Raw genomic sequence first — 26,028 nt, forward strand, 5'->3', positions numbered from 1 at the left:
GGCTTTTATAAAATGGCGGCCAACATGAAATGTCATAAAATACACAATTTTTTGTTTATTTATTTATCTTTAATAATAATTGACAAAGTATTCCGCCATGAAATGTAGTTCCTTTAGAGTATGATATCACTGCTAAGCAACTATGGACCTCTGAATGAGGAGAACATTCAGTTGCCCATCACTGTGTATTGCAGTCATTTCATGAATGTTTTAACTTTTTGTCGTATAACAACAATTAACATGTGATAACACAGGACTGTTTAATGCAAAGGACCTTCACTTTATAAGTACTTTCCGGTCACCAAATTACCACCGCGAGTCTTATTTAGCACCAATCCAATGGCAGTATTACTGTTGGCTATCTTTTAGCCTGTTAGCTTGCTGATCATCCTAGTTCTAGTTAAGAAAATAAGTTGCCAGCCCCTCAGTTTAAACAAAAAACGAGTTCTTACTTCATCAGTACACTCGGTGGTCCATGCAACCAGCAAGAGAGTCAAAGATTATTCATTAACAGCACAAGGGTTTTTCGTGCCGTGGCGCAGTGATACAGAGTTCGGTTGTTCTGAGGCGGTCATAGGTGTGCGTATACCGTGGCTTTTACAACGGCTTCGAACGCAGCTCAGCCAATCAGATTTTAGGACCGGAACTATCCGTTTGATAAAGTGTGATTAAAGGCTGTATAGAGGGCTATAGTGGGCTAGCAGTAAACAAAAAAAACAATAAAATGTAATTAATAACATGTTGGGTCTACACATTAGCGCTAACTAATCTTTTAGGTACCAGGTTTTAGGTATCACAAACTGATGGATTATTTTTTAGTCCAATTTTTAGACAGTTTTTTTTAATGTATGCTTCAGTCTATACACAAAGTTGATTAAGACCGAATACATATTAATACCTTTTAAATTTAGCATTCAATGTGTTTTACAAAACCGACTGCTTTGTTGATGAAATACATGTACGAAAGATACTATAATAAAAAAAATAGTGACAACAATGAAAAAAAGTTGACACTGTTGTTTAATAACACAAGCATTTTTGTAGATACATCAGTGCTGCCGATGAAATCAAGTGTTCATTTCCAGATTAGACAAGTGACCATTATTCTAAAGCAGGGGTGCCAAAACTTTTTGTTTTGGGGGGCCAGATTTTATTGTTTGTAGGTGTTTGTTATCTTGACATCACACGTTTCCAGAATACATGGAAAAACTGTGCCTTATAGATGTTTTTAACATACAAAGCTTAAAAATTTAAAAGCTTGCTTTAAAATCAGGGAAAAAAATTCTTAACACCGGTGGTCTCTAAATCTCCTCTTGTCCATGTACTACATGTCTGTTTCACTGTATTAGCTTATAATTGCTAGCTAAATATGTGTTGTATGTGAATTGCAGTCAGTAGCGCTGAGGGTTATAGATGTTATTGCAACACTTTACTTGAACTCTGCTACATAAAAGTGACATAACCACATCATAAACATGTCATGGTAGATGTCATGATGGATACTGTTCAATAAGATAAAGGCCATTGTGTACAAGCGGCGTCGCGTAGCATCACATTTCAGAGCATTGCTATAAAAGAATGCAGCACAGTGAGTGCACCGATAAACAAGTTCAAGTTTATTGTTTCATTCTAGTCGTATAAATTTGATGAAAACTTTCATGATCATTTGTCACGCTTGGTTTCAGTTTACTACCTGTTCACAAACTTGGATTTTTGAGTTGAAAGATTACATTTAGAATTGAAAAGTTTAGCATTTGTCTGTTTATCTAAAGGCTTTTCTTTGTACAAAATTTCATCTACTATGGCTTCTGTGGTCCCGATATGGCTTTATTATAATATAGTAATGATAAAATGCTGACTGGCCCACTGTGACACTATGAAACTGAACAGTGCTCAGAGTCATCCAGCTCCAGTGTGCTGTACCTTCGTTAAAAACAAGTTCTGAATTTTTGACACTGTGTGATGCAGCGTGGTGCATCTGGTGTACAGTGGCCTCCACAGTGGTGTTATTACTGTTAACTGGCATGACAGATGTAATAATGTTTGATGTCAAGAAGGCTAAATACAGTACACAGCAAAAAATTAGCATCCAACATAAGTTATCCTGACTGATATCATGGCACCTGTCATGAAAATTACCAGGAATGGTAATAGGACACTGGAATATTAATGAACAAAACCACAAATCACATCTGCCATGACAGGTTTATGGCATAGATATGACAATGTTAGGTAGAAAGATTCAAGTTAAGTGTTGCCAATTTTATTTTATAACATTACACTATATGTTTTATTACGAAAATTATTTAAAACTAAGGTTTTTAAAGAAAAATTAGAAAAAAGAAGTTGTATAAAGTCCCACAGGCCCCACTTTGGGCAGTTTTCACATACAGTGTTCATTGCCAAAGCAGTATTAAAGAGCTCTAGAAGTAGAGCCCTGTGTTCAGTGTCATGCCCCACCACCAAAGTTTACCTTCCGCGTTTTGTGAGGCTGTTTCATCCTGGAGGATTTTTTGATGTCGGCTTCCGTCGTATTCACACAGCCGGGCTGCAGATGATCAGAGAAATAACGAATCGTTAATCCGAGTCACATTCTGTTATTCACAGGCAAACAAAATCAACCGCAAGATGCTCGGCTCTCTTTGAGATGCAGATTCAGGCACAGAACAAAAAGAATGGCTGACCTGATTCACGCTCAGATTTGTGGGTAAATAAACAAGAAGAGACAGCTGACTCACTTCAAGATTCGGGGAGGCCGATTGCTTTGGCTCAGATTTCAGTGTGAATTAGTGGTTTATTACCAGTCTGACTGTGCAGCAAGGACAAGACATGAACAGAGGGCTCGTCCAACTGATAACACAACAAATGACCATCAACGTACACTAGCAGCCAAAAAGAATTGCTCTGATGCTCATATGTCATACTCTGATGGTGATGCTTTTAATGTAGTCTGTTTAGCTAACCAGAAAAAATTAGTCAAAATTCAGAACATTTGTACTGAATGTTTGTCGTACATCTCACACGAACAAAAAAAAATGTCGAACATTTTAAAGACCAGGATGAGAGATTTTTTTTGTATTTTTTTATATATTATTATTATTCATTTTATATATATATATATAACACCAGGACTGCAGATAGTAGTTTTTATTTTCCACTTTAAAACAGTTCCACACTTCAGACATGTAGCCCATTTCTGGAGGCCCTCTAATGCCTCAACTTAGATATAATAAATAAGTTTAATAAATCGCTGCTGTCGAAAAACCTTGTATCTCCAAAATGATAGCTTTACAGAAGAAGGAAAAAACATACCTTACTTTTAATGTCAATAGAACCAGACTTTTTTTTCCAAGTAATTTTGGCCCATTTCTTTTGGTCCATTCATCATGAAATTTACACACAATGTAAAGAGCAACAGGCATTTTCAAATTATGTAAAAAACTGAAAAATGACATGAGGTTTTGTTTTGACAGCAGCAAAAAACAATCAAATATTTTTTTTCCTTGTAACTGCTATCAGATTAAGTAGGACACTGTTGACTCTCTGTGGGTGCTTTCACACCTACCATGTTTGATCCAGACCTTCTGACTGTTCAGTTTGGTCCGAACCAAAACAGCAGGTGTAAAAGGTGCCTCAGATCACAGTCTGGACCAAAGGGCCAAAATTTGGTCAAACCAAAAGAGGTAGTCTTGAATCAAACTGAACCATGGTGCACTTCGTTTGCAGTGTGAAAACACTTTTTTGGATGGGCCAACACTTGACGAACACTTTTTTGGACTTTCGGATAACAGGAAGTTGAGGCAGGCTATCATCACCTATTAACCCCTTAATGAGCCATGGGCCGCTGGCAGGCCCAAAGTTTTAGTACACACTTTTACAACCTAAGGATAACTCCATTAGTTTGCAATGAAGTCCCTGTAGTTAAATGTGTCATCATACTGTCTGAATGAGAAATGTTCTAGTGAGTGCATGTAGTCTCTCTCTCTCTAGTTTGCAATGAAGTCCCTGTAGTTACTGAATAATACGGCTTTGTGTAAAATAAACCTGGAACGTTTGGGGTCGGGGTTAAACAACAGAAGAAGAAAAAGAACGGGGAGAGGCAAAATGTGTAATTGTAATTTGGTCCAATGAAAAAGTCAAAAGTCAACTTGGAAAAATGCATAAAAATATCGAAACTTATACCTTTATTTTCTGAGATGAAGAGAGAGAATATTCATTTTTCTACCCACCTACCCACCTTGACATACATGCTGACGTTAGACGCTCCTCTACAAACTACTCAATGTTAAAAACAGGGATACCCTGTCCACGTAGGTGATGATGACAGGACGTAGGTGTGTGTCATGCAAAGCTCTTTAGTGCACTAACTAAACCGCAATGTGGAACCAAAAACTATGTGTATCAAATGTATACAATGTCACAAAAACATGAACCTTGGTCTGAACTTTCAGGTGTGAAAACACCTGTGTGTGAAATGTTGTGACCCTGCGTTGAGCTGCTAGGGAGCAATGAGGGTGAAAGGGGGTGGGTGTGTCTACAAAGATGGCCGTGCTGAGATGAAACAGACACAGCTGCAGCTTTCTTCATATAAAAAATAGCATTTAATGACAATAAAAATACTTTTTAAAATGCTAACTTGCTTGTTCACCTGTAAAGACAAAAATGAAGTTTTCTTCTGTTTTCGTCAATCATGACCATTTCCAATGAAGTATGCTCTATTAATATTACTGAGGAAAAATACACAAAGCTCAATGGAGGGAGCTCTACAACAGGTGGATATTGTGGTTTATGGCTGCAGTGAAAAGGGTTAAAGTGCTTTGTTAGATTCTAAAATACTTGGTCCACTTAAATATGCCTGGATTGGTTCCAATTCCGAACCACTGGATTGGACTGGGACAGCACTAATGAACACCAATAAACACTCTTATTAATACAATAAACAATGATAAACATGACAAAAGCACAACATTTTGGATGCTCATCAGTTTTGCAGTTTCTCCAGACCTAAACAATTTTCTACTTATTATGCAAAATATTGAGAATTAACAATGAAAACATCATTATTAAACTTATTTGGAAAGCGTGTCCTCCAAACTTTAGACTGACATTGAATTCTTCTCTCTCATTGTCATTATGTATAGGTCTCTGAGAGATATTTGCCATACCCCCCCCACCACCTGTCCACCCCACTCCCCCATCCAACGCCTGACCTTATCGACATACACAATCTCAACCTCAATCTCATGTTGGCATTCCTTAGAAAGACACAGCACCCAATCACAAACACAAACCCAACTACATCCCCAAACAAGTTATCAACCCAACTCTATTATCAGATACAACAACGGCCCATGTTTTGTGATTTGTGTGAATGGAGAAAGAGATACAGAAGCTCAGCTCGTCTTTTGTGTTTGAATAAAACAGTTCATGTCTCTAATCTCTCTCTCTCTCTCTGTGACTGAGATTTTAAATGAAGTGTCATCATACTGTCTGAATGAGAAATGTTCTAGTGAGTGCATGTAGTCTCTCTCTCTCTCTCTCTCTCTCTGTGATTAAATCATGGCACTCTCTGGACAGAAACCAACAGTGACAGATTTCTCTGAGTTATATATCACACCTCTTAGAGCATCATGATAGCACACACATGCTATATACTATATCTATATATATATATATATATATATTATATATATATATATATATATATATATATATAACACACACACACACACACACACACAGAGGAACAGAGCATGTTGCTGATATTCTGCTGAACTGGGACAGAAATAAATGACCAATGTATGAGATGTAATAAAAACAGGAAGGAGAGATACAGAAGCCCAATACGGAGCTCTGCTGGTGACATCCTGTATAAATAAAAATAATGCGTGGCCACGCCTTATTAACGCGTAGGAACAAGATCCTTATGCATAGCCACGACTTGGTAAGGCATGGGAATGAGATCACGGCTTGGCCATGCATTAGGATCTCGTTCCCACGCCTTACTACATGGTGGCCATGCATTAGGATCTCATTCCCATGCTTCACTAAGTCGTGGCCATGACTTAATCATCTCATTCCCACGCCTTACTAAGTTGTGGCCACGCATTATTTTTATTTATACAGGATGTCACCAGCTGGGCTCCATAGCCCAGAGGCGCCATAAGGTAGTTATAGTTTTCTGGATTTTTATCTTGAGATAACGTGTTAACTATCTTGTTATCTCGAGATAACAAAAGTAGTTATCTTGAGATAAGTTAATCTTGAAATGATGAATTAGTTATCTTGTTGTCTTGAGGTAACAAACGTTGTTATCTTGAGATAAAGTTATCTTGAGATTACGAGTCAATTGTATTGTGGCCTTGGGATAATGAGTTAATTATCTTGAGATCACAATAATTAACTCATTTTCTCAAGAAAACGCTCCAGAAAATTATAGCAACAGCTCACGGCATTCCAGACTTCCGTAGAGAACAGCATGAATAGAAGGATGGAAGAATGGAATTAACAAAACGAATGAAGGGATGGACGGGTGCATGAACAGATGGATGATGGCATAGGTGGAAATTTCAGATAGAGAAGGGATCCGCCTCAATATCTCACTCTAAATATATTTTTAAATACTATAATAATATGCATTGAAAGAACTTGTGCCAATTATAGACACTAAACAATTTGTTTTTAAGTTCCAAAAGATGGCACCCCCTTCGTATGCCTCACAGTGGTTTGGTCCACTGCCTACCATCCCCAAACCATAGATGGCATGTTGGGCTCAGCCAGGCACGTCAACAGCGCTACCATTTTGTCGGTCAACATTACTGACTGACAGTATTCAGTACCATTGCAGAGCAGCAGGTTTAAGAATTTCAAGAATATTGCACTCAGAATGTGGGATAGGATTATATAATGGAGAGAACGTAGCGATCAACAGTCATGTTTGTGCGATGCTTATGTATGATTACGTGGTTGGTGAAGCATAGAGAACTTGCTGGTGTAACTGTTCATCAGTGCATCCACAAATGCAAGTTAAAACTCTAAAATGCAAAGAAGAAATCATATATTAACAGGATCCAGAAGTGCTGCCACCTTCTCTGGGCCCGAGCTCATTTAAAATGGACTGAGATGAAGTGGAAAAGTGTCCTGTGGTCTGACAAATCAAAATTTGAAATTCTTTTTGGAAATCATGGACACTGTGTCCTCTGGACTAAAGACCACTCAGCTTGTTATCAGTGCACAGTTCAAAAGCCAGTATTTATGATGGTGTGGGGGGCATTAGTGCACATGGCATGGGTGACATGCACATCTGTGAAGGCACCATTAATGCTGAATGATATATACATGTTTGGCAACATATGCTGCCATCCAGATGATGTCTTTTTAGGGGAAGGCCTTGATTATTTCAGCAAGACAATGTAAAACCATATTCTGCATGTATTACAACAACATTGCTCCGTTTTAAAAGAGTCCGGGTGATAAATTGCCCTGCCTGCAGTCCAGACCTGTCACCCACTGAAAACATTTGGAGGGTTATGAAATGAAAAATACAACAAATCAGCCCCCAAACTCTTGAGCAGCTGAAATCCTATATGAAACAAGAACAGGAAAACATTTCACTTTCATAACTACAGCAGTGTCTCCTCAGTTCCCAAACACTTACAGAGTGTTGTTAAAAGAAGAGGTGATGAAACACAGTGGTGAACAGGCCCCCGTCCCAACTTTTTTGGAACGTGTTGTTGGCATCAAATTCAAAATGGGCATATATTTTTCAAAGAACAATAAAATTTCTCAGTTCCAACATTTGATATGTTGTCTTTGTAATATTTTCCTTTACAAATATGGTTAACATGATTTGCATATCATTGCATTCTATTTTTATTCACATTTTGCACAGCGTCCCAACTTTTTTGGAAATGGTGATGTATTTATTGAGGAAAATTATTCTACATTACATATCTGTGAATGGCAAAAGTATGTGAACCTTTATCTCAGTAGACATGTATTTGTTTACAAGCGGATCTTGACCTCTCAAAACATGGTGGACATGCAGACGCATCACCTCAGATAGAGAACTACAGACAACACAGCATCTACACATTTATATCTATGCCCTGAATCCTCTTTGGTGCCCCCTTCAGGAACTGCTCTTGAGAATTTTTTCTGTTCATTTTCCAAGAGTGAAATAAAATATCTGCCCATGGATGATGGATAAGTGAACGAAGAGATGAACAGATAAACATATTAATGAAGTGATATACAGACGGATGGATGAATGAAACAGATAAAGTAAGTGATTCAGCTTATGTCCTGTCTAAAAACCCTAATCAAGATTCTGACTGTCTCTCGCGGGAGGATCAGAGCCTGCATGTGGAGTCTACTGAGAAACATCCATACAATCAAATTACAATTCAATACATAACTCACACTCATCAGAGACCCTGCTGCACACGCTCAGTCTGTCATCTCTGATAGTGTGTGAGAGCTTGATGGGAGAGACAGCAGAGAGTGTGTTCTGCCTAACCCACAGAGTGTTAATCAGGAAATGAGAGAGAGGAGACCCCCCCCCAGATTGACAGGGTCAGAGTGAGAGAGAGAGAGGAGAGAGTGAGAGAGAGAGAGAGAGAGAGAGAGAGAGAGAGAGAGAGAGAGAGAGAGGTGTTGTCACAATTTGTACTATTTGAGTTATCAGTAATTGTAATGGTCAGTAATGAAGGCAACATTATCAACAGCATGAACAACAGCATTAGTGAGGTCAGGTACTCATGTTGGATCAGAAATGCCACTTCAACTCATCCCAAAAGTTCTGGATGGAGCTCCATCACTCCAGAGGACACAGTCCTACTGCTCCACAGCCCAGTGCTGGGTGGTTTATACTCTTCTAGCTGATGCCTCACTGCAAAAAATGGTATCTTGTCAAGTAAAATTATCTTAAATCTAATCAATAAATATAATATTTCTCCTGTTGAGATTGTTGCAAGTTTACTTGTTTTAAGTAACATAATCTTACTTAATAATGTCACTATATTGGCAGATAATTTTGCTTGTTTTAAAAAAATGTGCTTGAAACCAGCAAAATTATCTGCCAGTATAGTGAGATCATTTTTTCCCAATAAAATGACCTAAAACAAGTAAACAGTCTCTAAAAAAAAAAATAAAATAATCTTAGTTTAAGCTTGCAACAATCTCAACAGGAGAAATATTAGATTTATTGACTATATTTAAGATAAATGTACTTAACAAGATGCCACTTTTTGCAGTGTTGGCATTGGGCATGGTGACTTTAGGCTCATGTGCGGCTTGCTCCGGTGTCCCATTCTAATGGATATTGCCTTCTATGGAGATTATACAAGCTGTGTGTGCATAATTGAACACCTGTATCAGTTACAGATGCACCTTAAAGTAGCTGAATTCAGTAATTAGAAGTGCTGTCTGGATACTTTTGGGCAGGTCGTGTACAAAAAATGAGGAAAGTAAGTGAATAATTAAGTAAATAAATAAGTAGATATATCAGAAGTCTTTTTTTTATAAAAGCATGCATATCACTGTTGTCAGAATAAAACCTTTTATCTCCATTTTTGTTGTTTTTCAGTTTTTGACATAATTTGAAAATGCCTGTCACCCTTAACATTGTGTGCAAAGTTCATGAAGGATGGACCAGAAAGAAACGGCCCAAACTGACTTACAAAAAAAATCCTGGTTCCATTGACTTACATTAAATGTAAAGTAGGTTTCGTCCTTTTCCTGTAAAGTTATCACTTCCGATGTGATAACTTCAGGGTTTTCCTCCAATCCCGGCAATATGTACAGTAACATAGACATATGCATGAGTGAAATATGTCTGAACGATTCAGTCTATTATTATGCATTGTCTATTAATATTAATCATGAGCAATGACAGTGGTGTGGTAAATCAATAGCAGTTCAGTATCAGAGGTTAATATGGGTCAAGGAAATGATCATTCCTCAAGCAGTACGTCAACATACAAACACACATGCACTCACTCACACCTAAAAATGAATAAAGAGATATATACAAAACATGTTTAATTAGATTAATTTATATTCATTATATTCACTCACTGAAAGGTCCTAGCCTAATTAGAACTAATTTACATAGGCCCTTCCATTCATTAAAAACTTCACTCTTAATTAGATTAATTTGCATAGGCTCTTTTATTCATTAAAAAAGTCTCATATTAATACATGCTCATTTCTGAGCTCCTCAAAAGTCACCCCAACTCCCTCATGCTTTAACTAATACTGTCTCTTTTCTCAACATATGAATTGACTGCTTCAATTTTTCTTAATGCTCTGTCAATCACTGCTATTATTACTATATATTACAGTTATTGCTCCAGACTGTAAAAACTACACACGCTGCAGATTCATACTGGATTAAAATCACTCCACAATTATTACTGTCAGACTGTAAAACTACACACACTGCAGAGTCATACTGGATTAAAATCACTCCACAGTTATTAACGTCAGACTGTAAACACTACACACACTGCAGATTCATACTGGATTAATATCACTCCACAATTATCACTGTCAGACTGTAAAAACCACACACGCTGCATATTCATACTGGATTAATATCACTCCACAATTATCACTGTCAGACTGTAAAAAACTACACACGCTGCAGATTCATACTGGATTAAAATCACTCCACAATTATTACAGTCAGACTGTAAAAACTACACACACTGCAGATTCATACTGGATTAAAATCACTTCACAGTTATTAATGTCAGACTGTAAAACTACACACACTGCAGATTCATACTGGATTAAAATCACTTCACAGTTATTAATGTCAGACTGTAAAACTACACACACTGCAGATTCAGACTGGATTAAAATCGCTCCACAATTATTACCGTCAGACTGTAAAAACTACACAGACTGCAGATTCATACTGGATTAAAATCACTCAACAATTATTACCGTCAGACTGTAAAACTACACACACTGCAGATTCATACTGGATTAAAATCATTCCACAATTATTACAGTCAGACTGTAAAAACTACACACACTGCAGATTCATACTGGATTAAAATCACTCCACAATTATTACTGTCAGACTGTAAAAACTACACACACTGCAGATTCATACTGGATTAAAATCACTCCACAATTGTTACAGTCAGACTGTAAAAACTACACACACTGCAGATTCATACTGGATTAAAATCACTCCACAATTATTACTGTCAGACTGTAAAAACTACACACACTGCAGATTCATACTGGATTAAAATCACTTCACAGTTATTAATGTCAGACTGTAAAACTACACACACTGCAGATTCAGACTGGATTAAAATCGCTCCACAATTATTACTGTCAGACTGTAAAACTACACACACTGCAGATTCATACTGGATTAAAATCGCTCCACAATTATTACTGTCAGACTGTAAAAACTACACACACTGCAGATTCATACTGGATTAAAATCGCTCCACAATTATTACTGTCAGACTGTAAAACTACACACACTGCAGATTCATACTGGATTAATATCACTCCACAATTGTGACTGCCACAATTTTGACTTCTCAAATCACAGTACCTCCTCAGGGAACACAAAGTCCAGCTAGAATGGCTCTTTGATAGTTACTGAATATTTTATATGGTAGCATAATATTTTGAGAATCGACTGTAGATGCTGAGCAGATGCTCTCTTTCTCTTTAACTTTCAACTAAATATCTATTAAACGCAACTGAACCTAATTCTAGCCCTAAAGCTTCACCTAACAGTTCAAGCATCTGTAGTCAATAAAGGACTTTCAAAATGAAGTGACAATTTCTATTCATTTGTATTAATTTTATATATCACTAATAGATGTCTACTGCTTAAAGGGATTAACCTGGTACAGACTCAGGCTGAGTTACCCAAAAGCATCGTAGCTCAAAGAGCACCATAAGGCGTCAGAGAGAGGATCACTTTGAACTGCTAATCGTATCATAACACCGCAGTGCTTTAGGGAAATGGGACCTGAACAGCTGGAAGTGAAATGAAGCAGCAGCTCACCACGGGTCTGTGCACGTCCCAAAACGCCCGCTCCTGACTGTCCAGGATCTTCCGCTCGATTTTGTCTCGCTTCTTGTCGACCCTGGGTGCAGGAAAACAAAAGAAACGTAACAAAGACGGCAGACAATCTGGCACAGTGGAGGGATAACAACCATGAAGCTCCGCTGGTGTAAAGTTAGAGACCATATTTTGTTGCATAATTGTGTTAGCCACTCTCTAGCCCTTCATCAGTGGTCAGTTCAGTTCATAAAACTCCATCAACGCCGCTGTATCTGATACACTCGCGCCACACCACACACATTACCATGCCAGTGTTACTGCTGTGCTAAGAATGATCCACCACCCAAATGATATCTGAACAACAGTGGTCCTGGGGTCAGGAACTGACCAATGATGAATGGGATAGAAGGGGGCAGATAAACTGTGCAGCAAGATGCACGTAACCACCATTAGTACTACATTGGACATTCATTAGTTTAGTATGTGTAGCATGTGGTTTTGGACGTATATGTTTTACTGATACTTTGGATCGTCAAACCTACAGTTCTGTGCAAAAGTCCCCCTTCGTTTATTCAATTTCCTGTCAAAATGGTCATTAAGTACAAGTTATTAATTTTTCTGAGGAGATAAGATATAAGACATCCCACTTGCATAAGGATTGGGAATATCAAAGATTTAGAAAAGATGGGACTTCTCAGAAGACCTGGTAGACCACCTAAACTGACCTCCTCAGATAAACAGCACTTAAAGCTTTCATCTCTGAGAGAGAGGAGAAAATCAAGCTGCTTCAGATCTGAAAACATCCACAAGTGTTTCTGTCCATCCTTCCACTGTGAGAAGATGACTCAGCGCTATGGGTCTGAAAGGATGTGTAGCTGTCAAGAAGCTTTTAATGAGAAAAGGAGACGGACACATCAAACACAGAAGCTCAGAACAATGAACTGGCCACACCAGTTCTTAAGACACACCAGATGGTTCTTAAGACAAACACAAACAGTAAGACGTTCATAAGAATGTTCTTAAATGCAATTCTCAAAAAAAACATAAGTTCTCAAATATTCTCTTGATCTTTATCATTTTCTTTATCATTTTCTTAAGATTTTCTTAAAAAATGTACATTGTTTTCTTTTGTAGGCAATGTTGCATTTTACCATGTACCATAAAAGATGCAAGATACATTATGAATTTGTATTAACTGTTATTTCCGTTATTAGGTAAAACTGCTCAGAGGAGCAAAATGGAGGAAAAACATTAAAATAAATGTTACAAAAAATAGCAAACAAGAACTAGTGGAAGATGGTGGAAGAAACAGCCAACAGGAAAAAAAAAATCCTCCTTGGAAAATACAATAATTGTGGGGTGATGGCGGAAAGAAAGAGATGAGGACGGGCAGGAATAGATAAACTAATAAATTTAGATGCTTACTTTGTCGACTCTTACAGCCTAAGACAGGTGTGAGACTGTCGTAAGGTTAGGAAACCATTTAAAAACATGATATTTTCAACAATACCACTTGTTCTTAGAACTATTCCTGAGACAATAGTTAAGAAAAGAAAATAAGAGAATTCTTAACATGTAAATTGAAGAATAACATTTTTCATAACTTTTTTCTTTAAGAACGAAGTTAAGAAAAAACACACATTTAAGAAGATTTTCTTTCTTAAGACACTTTTGTGAATCTGGCCCCAGACCTCAACTCAACGTGACTGAATCCCTGCATGTGTTTGGAATTACTTGGATTGTGAGAAGCTAAAAAATTCAACCAACTTCTTAGACTGAACTTTGAAGGTGTTGAAAAATATCCCTGCAGATTTCTTTAAAAAAAAAGAAAGTGAGTCTCCTGAAAAGAATGGAAGCTGTAATAAAGGCAAAGGGTGGAATTACTACAATATTTAGTTGTTGAGGCTTCTGTATAATTTATAGATTTAATAAGTATAATAAATAAATGTTTTCTGACTTTTTCTTGAAACTAAAGAATAAATAACTTGTACTTAATGGCCATTTTGACTTTAAATAAAATAAATGAAACTTTAGTGTCTGACTTTTGGACAGTACTAACTAATGTAGGTGTACTGTACGTACATATTAAGCTCTCTCTCCTGTGATGAGTTGATGCCCTATAACCTTCATATGTACGCATCAGCTGTGAAGTTTGGACCATACTGTGTGAAAAATGTAGAATATTTCAGTTCTTCAGTGTTTTGCATTCTGAGTCTCTGCAATGCAGTGGTCCTGCTGTGAATTCTCCCATACCGTGTGAGTGCGTTCGCCTCTGGGCCATGAATACTCACTTAGCTTGTGCTTCTGCTTGCATAAATATAAACTCCCATTTCCGTGCAAAAGCCCTCTGTAGCCGCGCTAAACTCTCCTGAAAGCACACACACACACACAGGCTCATGTTCACACCCTCCTAATTGAACTTTGATAGTGCATTGTCAGTGAGGAGACTCTTACTAGTAATTACCCACACTTGTAATCATATGTAATAAGACCTATATTGTATTCCAAATTTCTGCCAGCTAAGTCAGACCCCAGCTTACAAGTGCAACTAAGAAGAAAGGCTACAATTAAAATTCGCAACATGCAGCACTCTTTAATATCTGAAAGGAATAAACAAAGAGAAATGCATTACATTATCTCTGAGCGTAGGCCCATTAATACACAATAAAGTGATGAAGAGTGGGAGTGTAGGAGTAATACAGGGAAAAGGGACGATGCTTACAGCCTCGTAGTCAGCAAGCTCCAGCCTGGCTTTGTTTTGCATTGTTCGTTTGCAGAGGTAAACAGCTAAGAGAAAGAAAGAGAGAGAAAAACTTTATTACTATTAAATAATTATTAAGTGACCCTTATTAATCTCACAACAGGGAAATTTTCACCTCCATACTCTAACCCATCTGTGCAGTGAAACACCACAACTTTATATTTTTATTGTTTATTCTATTTTATATATTGTTTGTATATTTCCTGCTGCTCTGTCTTCTGTGCTGCTGTAACACCGCAAATTTCCCCGTTGTGGGATTAATAAAGGATTATCTTATCTTATCTTATCTTATCTTATACACACTAGTGAAAGCACACACACTAGGGGGCAGTGAGCACACTTGCCCAGAGCAGTGGGCAGCCCTATTCAAGGCACCCAGGGAGCAGTTGGGGGTTAGGTGCCTTGCTCGAGGGCACTTCAGTCACGTACTGTCTGCTCAGGGGATTTTGAAGACTGACAATGGACTATATATACACACAACACTCTCCAGCCATATGCCAGCATATATTTCCTCAATGACGTCTATAAATAATGGTAATTATCAGACTCACTCCAGAGACTGGATCACATGCCAGGTACCGAAAGTTTTTACTGATCTGGGAAAATCCGCCTTTAGTTACAGCACCAGCAAACTAGAACTAGAGGAAACACTAAAGCTCAGCTCGCTGGGTCATTTTAAACTTCTACTTTCTAACTACCTCCACTCTGCCTGACACTGTTTTACTTGATTTTTGCTATCATTGTCTTATTTTCATTATTTTAGGTACTTCATTTTAGTTTATACATTTTCTTATTTATTTTATTTAAATTGGTGCAAAATATCAAAAGATTCAAGGAATCTAAAGACATCTCTGTGACTCATGGGCAAGGATGAAAACTCAATCGTCCATAAAAAAATCAGTAACACTGAGATAAATAACCGAATACTCAGTGATTTATCAGTCTACTCAGGTTTTAGCAGGAACTTCAGTGTTTGTACAGTTTCTCTTTAGAGTCTGTGTGAGGAGCATGTTTACTGAACACAGTGTGATTTACCTTAAACAAGAGTTAAAAGTGTCTTTTTTTACTTTAGTGGGTAAGTTTTCTAAAAATATTAGTATTAAAAAGTATTCAGAAAACAGCCTTTTGAAAACATGAACTGTAGATACTTCATTTCTGTATTCTGAATATGCATTCCAAGTACTTGTATCCTGTGACATCCCATCTCTGAGAAATTTAGAGGGAAATTGTACAAATATTTGATTGAGGGCCATAACAGAAATGAGACAATCTGGGAGAGAATGAATGAAAGAGAGTAGATCAGAAGTGCAGTGATAAAAATGTGTTGATTACTGAGAGAGAGAGAGAGAGAGAGAGAGAGAGAGAGAGAGAGAGAGGTAAGAAGCCCAAGTGTATTCTCTCTTCAACAATAGCCTACTGCTGTAATGAAACAGTAAATATCCACTTGAAAGTCAGCCAGGATAGGAGACAAACACAACACACTAAATCAGAGAACCCTATTTTCACACGGCCGTGAAAAACTCCAAAACAATATAACACAATGTGATATCAGAACATAATGATCTGTGATTTATGGACATTATGTCTCTAATGTAGACCATTCTTCAACAACAGCACTCATTCATATGTTCCAGGAAAAGGACTGACCAGCCAAATGAACAATTACAAACTGTAGCCCATCTGTTCCTGCACAATTCATCAGCCCCCCACTATCCTACTTATCAGAGTCCTGACCACAGGATCGCTGCTGGTCAGATGTTATTTGAGTGCTTGCCCTGATCAACTTTACGCAGTGTTACAGTTATTCCTCATTGCCAAAATACATTTACCAAACCGGGGTCACTCAGTCTGTCACTTTCTAAACAAAGCAGAAGCTTAATTTACAAATATCTTAACACTTTCCCACCGCTTTCACTCATTTTTTACATAATTTCACATACATATTGTTTTTTTAACATGCTTTATCATATGCACAGCCCCGAGGCCCTTCCCCACCTCTCCACCCCCCAAAAAAGATTTCACCAGAGATATTCAGACAAATTTGTTTCTGCTTTCTTCTTTTTCAATTTTCATTCAAAAAAAGAGAGAAAAATAGGAAAGGACATTGTTCCAAGTCCGGTGACAGCATTTGTCAATAATATGTAATAGTTAATCCTTGTGTGGTGTTCAGGTATGTGGGACCCGTTTTCAATGTTTACCAAAAGAAAAGAATGATGCAATTTATTGTTATTTCAACCCCAGATTCCTTGGCCTTTTCTCTTTTTTCTGTAAAGAACATATAAAATAACATATTTCCAGTAATTTCACTCTGTTCTCCCCCCACACATTTATATTACACATGTGGTGTTGGGTGAACCTGTGGGAAATAAAAGTGTGGAAATGCTGTGTTCTTCACTCTGTTCTCCTCCTACATGGCCTGCTGTTAGTGTTTGTCTGTGTGTGTGTGTGTGTGTGCGCGCGTGTGTGTGTGAGAATGGACAACATGGATAGGCTGCTGACTGGCTACAGCTGCTAAAGGAGAACTCTACGCTGACCACTTGTGATACTTTAAACATCTGGTATTTTTACATAAATCTCTATGGCTGTATGTGTTATAGTGGGTCCACCAGACCACTGAGTAACAAAAACATCAACACCACACAAGGGTTAAGACTGTTATTGTCTGTGCCTCTACTGGCTTTATCATCATTTGGAACAATGCTCTTGTTCAATGTTCTTCTACCAGCAAAAAAAGTTTGTAAAACAACATGTTTGCTTCTCAATATTTTAGATGAAATATTTTTGTTTGTTTAGTGTGGTGGGTTTACATTACATTGCACTGAAATGTAACTCAGGTGAAACTCCCTGAGAGATAAGAACAGATTCCACTCAGTCATATTCTTACATTTTGGCACATTCTACAGTTATTTACAGTAAACATCAGCAGATACATACAACACAGACATAGAGAACAGGGAAGGCTGAACAGGTTTAAATTGACACCTGTATTTTGTGGTTGTTTAGTGGTCGGTTGAAGAAATTTAATCAACTAGTAGTCAATTGTTGTGGATAATGCGTTACAGGAACTACATGCACATGAAGCATTCATGGCACATTCATGAGCAGTACAGTAACACTAGAACACAATTACATTATCATTTTAAAACACTGATTAAGTGCATTTATTAACGTGTAACAAGCATAGTACTGTGGAGTGCCTTAGATCTCCCTGATACATCCCTGTTAGAACCTGTAAGAGCTCAACCGCTCTTTTACATACTTCACATATGTACACTTTTTTTTTTAAACATACTTTATCAGATGAGGATAAGTAAAATTATCCAATAAGACCAGTTGAGTAAGCTTTTTCAATTACAATGTCAAGAATAAGTATGTGAACCCTTTGGCATTATCTTTATATAATATTTATTTAACATGTCTTAAAACATGCTCTGGTCTTCATCTAAGTTACAAAATATTTACAAATATTTATGATATGATTTATAATAATGCATTGTTCTCACAGTGAATGCATCATTCAAACATTCACAGTGCAGGCTGGAAAAGGGATGTGAACCCCTAGGCTAATGACTTCAACAAAAGCTAATTGGAGTCAGGAGTACAATCTATTAAATGAGATTGGAGGTGTGGGTTGGAGCTACTGTGACTTATAAAAGCACTCAAACATTTTTAATTTGCGACTGACAAGGAGCATCCACTGATGTGAACCATGCCTCGCAAAAAAAAGATCTCAGAAGACCTAAAACCAATCACTGTTGATTTGCATCAAGCTAGAAAGAGTTAAAAAGTAATCTCAAAGAGTTTAGTTATTCATCAGTCCACAGTTAGACAAACTGAAGGGTTTCATTAAAAAAAGGCTGATCTCTAATATCTCTAATAAATGTGGTATTGATAACAATATAGCATACATATTGCCTGTGTAAAGCCTACTTCCAACAACCAATATCATGGAAAAAAATGAAAATTCTTCAACCGGCTTAAATGTGTTTTGCAACAAAACCCTTCGACTGTCTAAAAACAGAGACGATTTAGCGCTGGGTCTACTCTCCCTAGATCCTGGGTGCCCAGCCAAGATCATTCCCAAGGCATGACACAGACTGCTCAATGCAGTAAATGAAGTAAAAAGACCCCAGAATAACAGCTAAAGCTTGAAGGAATCATTGGAACTGGTTAACCAGCTAATCTCCATTCATACAAATGGCATATGGAGTGGTCCGGTCAGAGCCAAGACCTTAACCCAATAGAGGTGCTGAGGAATAGCCTCAAGAGAGCCGTTCACACCAGACATCCAAAGAATATGGCTGACGTGCATCTCGGCCCCGTTTCATAGCCTCATAACTCCAGATATGAGTCACGCACGATCTCGTGATGGAATGGAATGGAAAGGAAAGTGCGACTCTACAGATTCAGGAAATGTTTGAACCTCATTTCTGCACTGTATTATCACAAAGATAGAGAAACAGATATAGAAACAGAGAATTTAACATGTGGGTGAGTTTGTGGACTCCAGAGGGTTAAGGGTATTGCTGCCAAAAAGTTTGAGCAGGTATTACATATTATATATATATGTATTATGTCAAGCCAAACAGGAAATATTTAATGAACATTGATACATATGATACAAGTTCTGGGGGGTTCCGAGCCGTCAACCTCCTGCACATGCTCCGGCTCCAATGTTCCACGTGCCGAGAGTTTCCACTGCAGGGGTCCATGCCGTAAAGGACCTCCCCGCCATCTCCCACTGCCTGTAATTCACTGCACTGGTCCCCCACACTGAACCTTGTGAGTGGTGGACCCACATGGTCCCCCCATGTTTCCTTGTCAGGCTTAACCTGGCTGCGTTACGTGGGCTGCCTGGCCACCAGGTGCTCGCCGAGGCACACCACTCCCACGCCTGGCTCCAGGGGTAGGCCCCAGTATCCCTCTCCCGGGCATGGTACATGATATATTGTGTCCATTGATCATAGGGAATTTTTGATCGGGTTAGTCTGGCTCTTCACTCCAGACCTGTTCATCTTGGGAGACCCTACCAGGAGCATATTGCTCCAGAAGACTTAGCACTAAAGATCCCTAGACCACACTAGTCTTTCCGCCACACCAAAGCCTCAATCCAGGAAGGGCAAACTTTGTGAAGCTTAAATAACATTTCTAAAAAGCTGGTGTGAATTCTTTTAAGTTGCTAGCTAGTAAGCCAGCTGAAACAAACAAGCAGCTGTTTGAACAGCTTGTTGATCTGTTTTGTTAGCCTGCTATCATCCAGATTTATGAAGCTAGGTAAGTAATTTCATCTTCACTTTACATCTTTCGGTGTCAACTGGAAAAATGATACAATGATGCAAAGATGCAAAAGTTGATAAGACATAACATTATTTTATATAGCCAGATCAATATGACATGAAAAATACTAGCTGATAACTATGGAATAAGCAAATGTGTTATATGAGACTTCGATTATTTTTTAAAATAACACTACGTGCAACTTAAGATTCCTTAAGATACAGAGGACAAACACTGTTTCAGGACCTACATTCTGAGAATACTGATACTTATGACCCCAGACATGTCCGTCTGCTCTGACCAGCTCATGCTCTTACACCATGTACACAGTGTTCATCGATTTGGTCTCTGTCTCCAAGCTGCAGGACAAGCGTAGCCAGTTACAGAGTACAAGGCACATTTGTAGAGAACAAAGCATGACAGAAAGCAAAAGTACACTGAGAGAAGCAATGCACTGAATTTGCTTCATTCATATAGTAACATCATTTCCACATTCCACAGTGTCTCTCACTGGCAAACTGCTCTTAAAGCACAACCCTGTTTAAAAATCTTCATTTTTAAAAAAGGGCTGGATAAACATCACAAGAAATTTTTTAACTTTAAAGCAGTTATACACGTTTTAAGAGATTTGAAATGTGGAAATATCTCTAGTGGATATGCAGCTCTATTTGTTGTTGTTTTACTATCATCAGGTCTTATTTCCAAATTTATCCTTACAGTGTGTGGGCTAGTGACAGAAAGAGGACCCTTCTGTTTGTGTGTGTGTGTGTGTGTGTGTGTGTGTGTGTTTATTTGTGCACCCATGCATTCATGAAATATGAATGTTCTTCAATATGCTCAACAAAAACAGTGACACATTATCACTGCCACTATTATTCTGGAACACTGTACATTCAGTAAATTCAAATGAATTTTAGATCACTGTGAATACAGTAACTTTTAACTCATTCTGAGAAACTGTGACCACATTTAAATTCATTCCACAAATAAATTCACATGCAATACAGTGCATTTAAATTGATTCTGCATCACTGTAATTACAGTGCATTTAAATTGATTCTGCATCACTGTAATTACAGTGCATTTAAATTGATTTCAGAACACTGTAATTAGAGTGCATTTAAATTAATTCTGCATCACTGTAATTACAGTGCATTTTAATTTATTCTATAACATTGTAATTACAGTGTATTTAAATTGATTATGTAACACTAATTACAGGAGATTTACATTGATTCTGGAACAGTGTAATTACAGTGCATTTAAATTGATTCTGGAAAACTAATTACAGTGCATTTAAATTTATTCTATAACATTGTAATTACAGTGTATTTAAATTGATTCTGGAACACTGTAATTACAGGACACTTAAATAGATTCTGGAACAGTGTAATTACAGTGCATTTAAATTTATTCTATAACATTGTAATTACAGTGTATTTAAATTGATTCTGGAACACTGTAATTACAGGACACTTAAATAGATTCTGGAACAGTGTAATTACAGTGCATTTAAATTTATTCTATAACATTGTAATTACAGTGTATTTAAATTGATTCTGGAACACTGTAATTACAGTGTATTTAAATAGATTCTGGAACACTGTAATTACAGTGCATTTAAATTGATTCTGCAGCAAATACAGCAAATATTAATTCACTCCAGAACACTGTAAGTAAAGTGAATTTAAATTTATTCCAGAACACTGTATTTAAATTCATTTTAGAGTGATTATAGTGACAGTAACTGTGAATATAGTAACTTTAACTTCATTCTAGATGCTGTAAATAGACTATTTGAATTCATTCCACTTATTCACAACACTGTGAATAAAATAAGAAATTAATTTCAAAACACTAAGCATTCAGAAACTTTAAACATATTCTGGAATGCTGTAAAAAGAGTAAATTTAAATTAATTGCAGAACACTGTGAATACTGTACATTTCAATTCATTGGCACTTGGCAGATGCTCTTATCCAGAGCAACTTATAATTGTAGCTTTCCACAGGTAGGCGAAGACAGCGTTAGGAGTCTTGCCCAAGGACTCTTATTGGTATAGTGTAGAGTGCTTCACCTGGCAGGGGATCTAACCCTAGTCTACAGTGTGGACACCATACCAACCACACCATTTGAATTCTATCCAGACCACTGAAACAGCACATTTAAATTCATTATAAAACACTCTAAATTCAGTGCTTGAAATACTTGAACATTTTCTGTGTATACTGAGCGCTCACCATAGTCTGTGTTTTCTGGTTCCCAGCAGTTTGATGGCCAAAAGTATGGAGTCTGCAGGAAAATGAAAGAGATAGTACTATCAATTACTGATGCTACACATATCATCACTGTCCAAAAAATACATGTATCTCCATTTTTGTAGATTTTTATTCGTCTACATCATTTGAACACATCAGCCGTCCTTTACATTATGTGAAAATTCCATGATGAGTGGACCATAGAAAAGTATTCATACATTTGTTGAACAATTTTTTTCACTGGTAGCTCATTAAAACAAGCAGACACATTTTGTTGAAAGTGCAGATTCTAATTTTAAATCCATGCTACTGCAAAACAACTGGAAAAAGACTGAAGATTTAAACCTGTTGATACAGAATATAGAATATAATAAATGTAATGCATTATGTACTTATAATTAATGATGTACTTCATATTTATGTAATGTAAGCATGTCCAAATGTTTCCAGACAGCCTTTCTAAATAGCAAATTCAACTACTTTATTGTGCACCTATTACTGACAGAGGTGTTCAATTGCACACATACAGCTTGTATAATCTCCATAGAAAAGCATTGACTAATATAATGGGATGCTCTGGAGTAGACGCACATGAGCCTAAGGTCACCATGCCCGATGCCAAGCATTAACGTCAGAGGGGTATAAAGCCCCCATCATTGTGGAACTGCACTCTCTGGAATGATGGAGTCCATCCAGTACCTTTGGGATGAGTTGGAGTGATCCAGAACTGACCATCCAACATCAGTACCTGACCTAATTAATGCTCTTGTGGCTGAATGCAATCAAATCCTCACCGCAATGTTCCAGCATCTAGTGTAAACCCTTCCCAGAAGAGTAGAGGCTGTTACTGCAGCAAAGGGGGACAAACTCCCTATTAATACCCTTCATTTCAGAAGAAACGCTAGAAGAGCAGGTGTCTACAAACTTTTGGACATACAGTAAACAGCTAAAGGTTAAATCAAAGTTTTTGTAGATTTGGTTTTGTCTGCCGTTTTAGCCAACACCTTTACTAGACAATGATAATGACTTCGGTCATCAATAATCCCAGACGTCTTTCTCATAAACTAAAAGGAAATAATCACAGTATTAATTGAGCAGACAGGCAGCAAGCTCTAATCTCAGCTGAACGGGACAGGCTCTGACAAAAAATGAATGAAAATGCATCCGTGCATTGCTCAGAGTGAGACACAGAGGTGTGTGATCGAGATGTGTGTGATGACCACATCAATCATCAGCAATCATCAGTGTTGTTACAACCAGAACAATGTCTACGTTTAATAAAGGACCCACATCCTACATTTGTCTTGCATGTTATTCGTAACCTTGACATCCATTTATAACATTTGTGTAGGTTTAAAAAAAACAGTCCTAATTTGTTCTAACAGGGTTTAAAAACAGGTTTAAGAACAGTCCTAATCCATAAACAGTCCTAATTTGTCCTAACAGGGTTTAAAAACAGGTTTAAGAACAGTCCTAATCCATAAACAGTCCTAATTTGTCCTAACAGGGTTTAAAAACAGGTTTAAGAACAGTCCTAATCCATAAACAGTCCTAATTTGTTGTACATGACCATTTCTCCAACATCCCTTTATGCCTTAGAATTAAACAGGCTGTAGAGCGATGAGCCAGTACAGCCTTTCAGCAGACACAACACAAATGGTGGCCGGTCTGAGTTTGTCGCATGGCCTCTTTTTATGATTATTGTTGATGACGAATCCCAAAATAAGAGTCCCAGGAGAGCAGTAGGGTTTTTAACTATGCTGCATTTGATCCAGTGTATGAAATCATTCTACAGTGATTAATTGTTTCCCTGTGTTTTAGTCTAAGAGCTTTTAGTTTCAGTGTACTGATTTTTTTATGTAATTTTCCTGTTAAAATCATTTTTTTTTCCTGGGCAGCAAAGCTGGATTTCTGAACTTCAAAGTTTGAGTGTTCATGTCTAGACTTAAACGAAATATACTGTTGTACAAATTTGTCTTTATGGTTGAAATTACTCCACTTAGATTTGGTCATTTTGCTATAAATGAGCTCAGTGGCTGTTTCTGTGAGGCACAATACAATGACGTGCCAAAAGTAATGGGACAGGAAACTACTCTAGTGTAGGACCCCCTCTAGCCTAGCGAAGTGCAGCAACTTGACGTAGTATCATTTCCACAAGTGAAAGGAAGACGTCTGGAGGGATGTCGAGCTGTGCCGTCTGGATAGCCACCCAATTTCGTGGTATTTGTAGGTGCAGGATCTCAGGTGGGTCCACCACATCCCATAAATGCTCAAATGGGCTCATGTTGAGTGAACATACAGGCCACACCGTTCATTGGAACCCTCCAGAATAGTCCTCAAACCAATTCTGGACAGCAGTGAAACATACTGCTCACCGGTCAATGACGTGTTTAGGCGGATATGCACCACCAGCTTGCACAGTGCCTTGTTGACAACCGGGGTCCCTGGCTTCATGGGGTCTGTGCCACACACAAACCCTACCATCAGCCCGAAACAACTGGTACCATGACTCATCGGACCATGACACATGTTGCCAGTCCTCTAGGGTCCAGTTAGCGACCTCACGAGCTCAGGTGAGGCGCTGTGTCCGGTGTCGTGGTGTTAACAGAGGCACTCTGGTGGGTCTTCTGCTCCCACATCCCATGAAAGCTAAAGAACATTGCACTGACCTGTGGGATATGCATGTGTGGCCTCATGCATTGAATATGGTTCTGATTTCTGCCAGAGTCACTTGTCTGTTCGCACGGATAATTCTAGCCAGACGCCGCCGGTCACCATAATTAGGCACCCGTGGGCGGCCACTGCGCTGTCCACTGTGGGTGATAATGCCTTCTAAGATGTATTCCCTGTACACACATGACACTGTGGATCGAGGAACGTTTAAATGCCTGCACAACTTTGGAAATGGAATGTCCCACCCGTCTGGCGCCCTCTATCGAGCCTTATCAACACGGATAATTCATGTCGCTTTACAATGAGCAAGCTGACCAGTATTCAACCTCACTCACAAGATAACACCTCACAACTTATACAGATGTGGACATTTCCAAGCCGTCCCCCGAGGTAACGCCACTTTATAATCAATTTACATACTGCTATTCCATGGCTTTTGGCACATCAGTTGGTGTTTAGACACCTATAATCTATTGTTCTGTTTCATAAAACATGCATGCAGTCTTTGAGTTTGTCATGTTTTAAATTAAATTCTTGTAAAAAAGTTGTTTTAAATTATTTTTTCTCTTTTCTTTATTTAATTATACGTCTTTAATTAAAGACAAGTAATCCAAAAGTAACAGAAAGTAATCAATATGTTACTTTATCCTTATCTAAAAGATTACATTATTAATCAGTAATCTGTAACGGAATACATTCTCAAAGTAACCAACTCTGTTTGTCACTGAAGCGCCTGCCATCCACTCCAAACCTGAGGTCAACTTGTCCTGCTCAGCATTTGTCAACATGCCACAGAGGATAGTAGAATGTTAAATGTGTAATCATGCAGTACATCTGTCTGAAAGCATCTGTTCTCATGTTTCTCCACACATTAATTCAGTCACCTGTCTATATATATAGAGGACCTACATGAAAGATGGGATGAGGTTATGAAGTGGTCACCGAGTGGACGCACGTGTGTGCACAAGTCTGAATATGGTCAAATTACTCGTTTTCATTGAAATAAGTTAAATCTT

General features: G+C 37.9%; 1 protein-coding gene across 1 annotated transcript in view; it reads right to left on the reverse strand.

The window, feature by feature from the left end:
- Positions 1-26,028, reverse strand: part of rgs7b (regulator of G protein signaling 7b) — a 173,416-nt gene that overhangs the window by 22,420 nt on the left and 124,968 nt on the right. The window contains 5 exon segments of the mRNA XM_036571991.1: positions 2,474-2,548; positions 12,044-12,125; positions 14,335-14,411; positions 14,766-14,830; positions 22,322-22,373. Coding sequence (XP_036427884.1) covers positions 2,474-2,548; positions 12,044-12,125; positions 14,335-14,411; positions 14,766-14,830; positions 22,322-22,373 — 351 coding nt within the window.

This window comes from Colossoma macropomum, unplaced genomic scaffold, assembly GCF_904425465.1.
Source record: "Colossoma macropomum unplaced genomic scaffold, Colossoma_macropomum, whole genome shotgun sequence".
In the NCBI taxonomy this organism is placed as follows: Eukaryota; Metazoa; Chordata; class Actinopteri; order Characiformes; family Serrasalmidae; genus Colossoma; species Colossoma macropomum.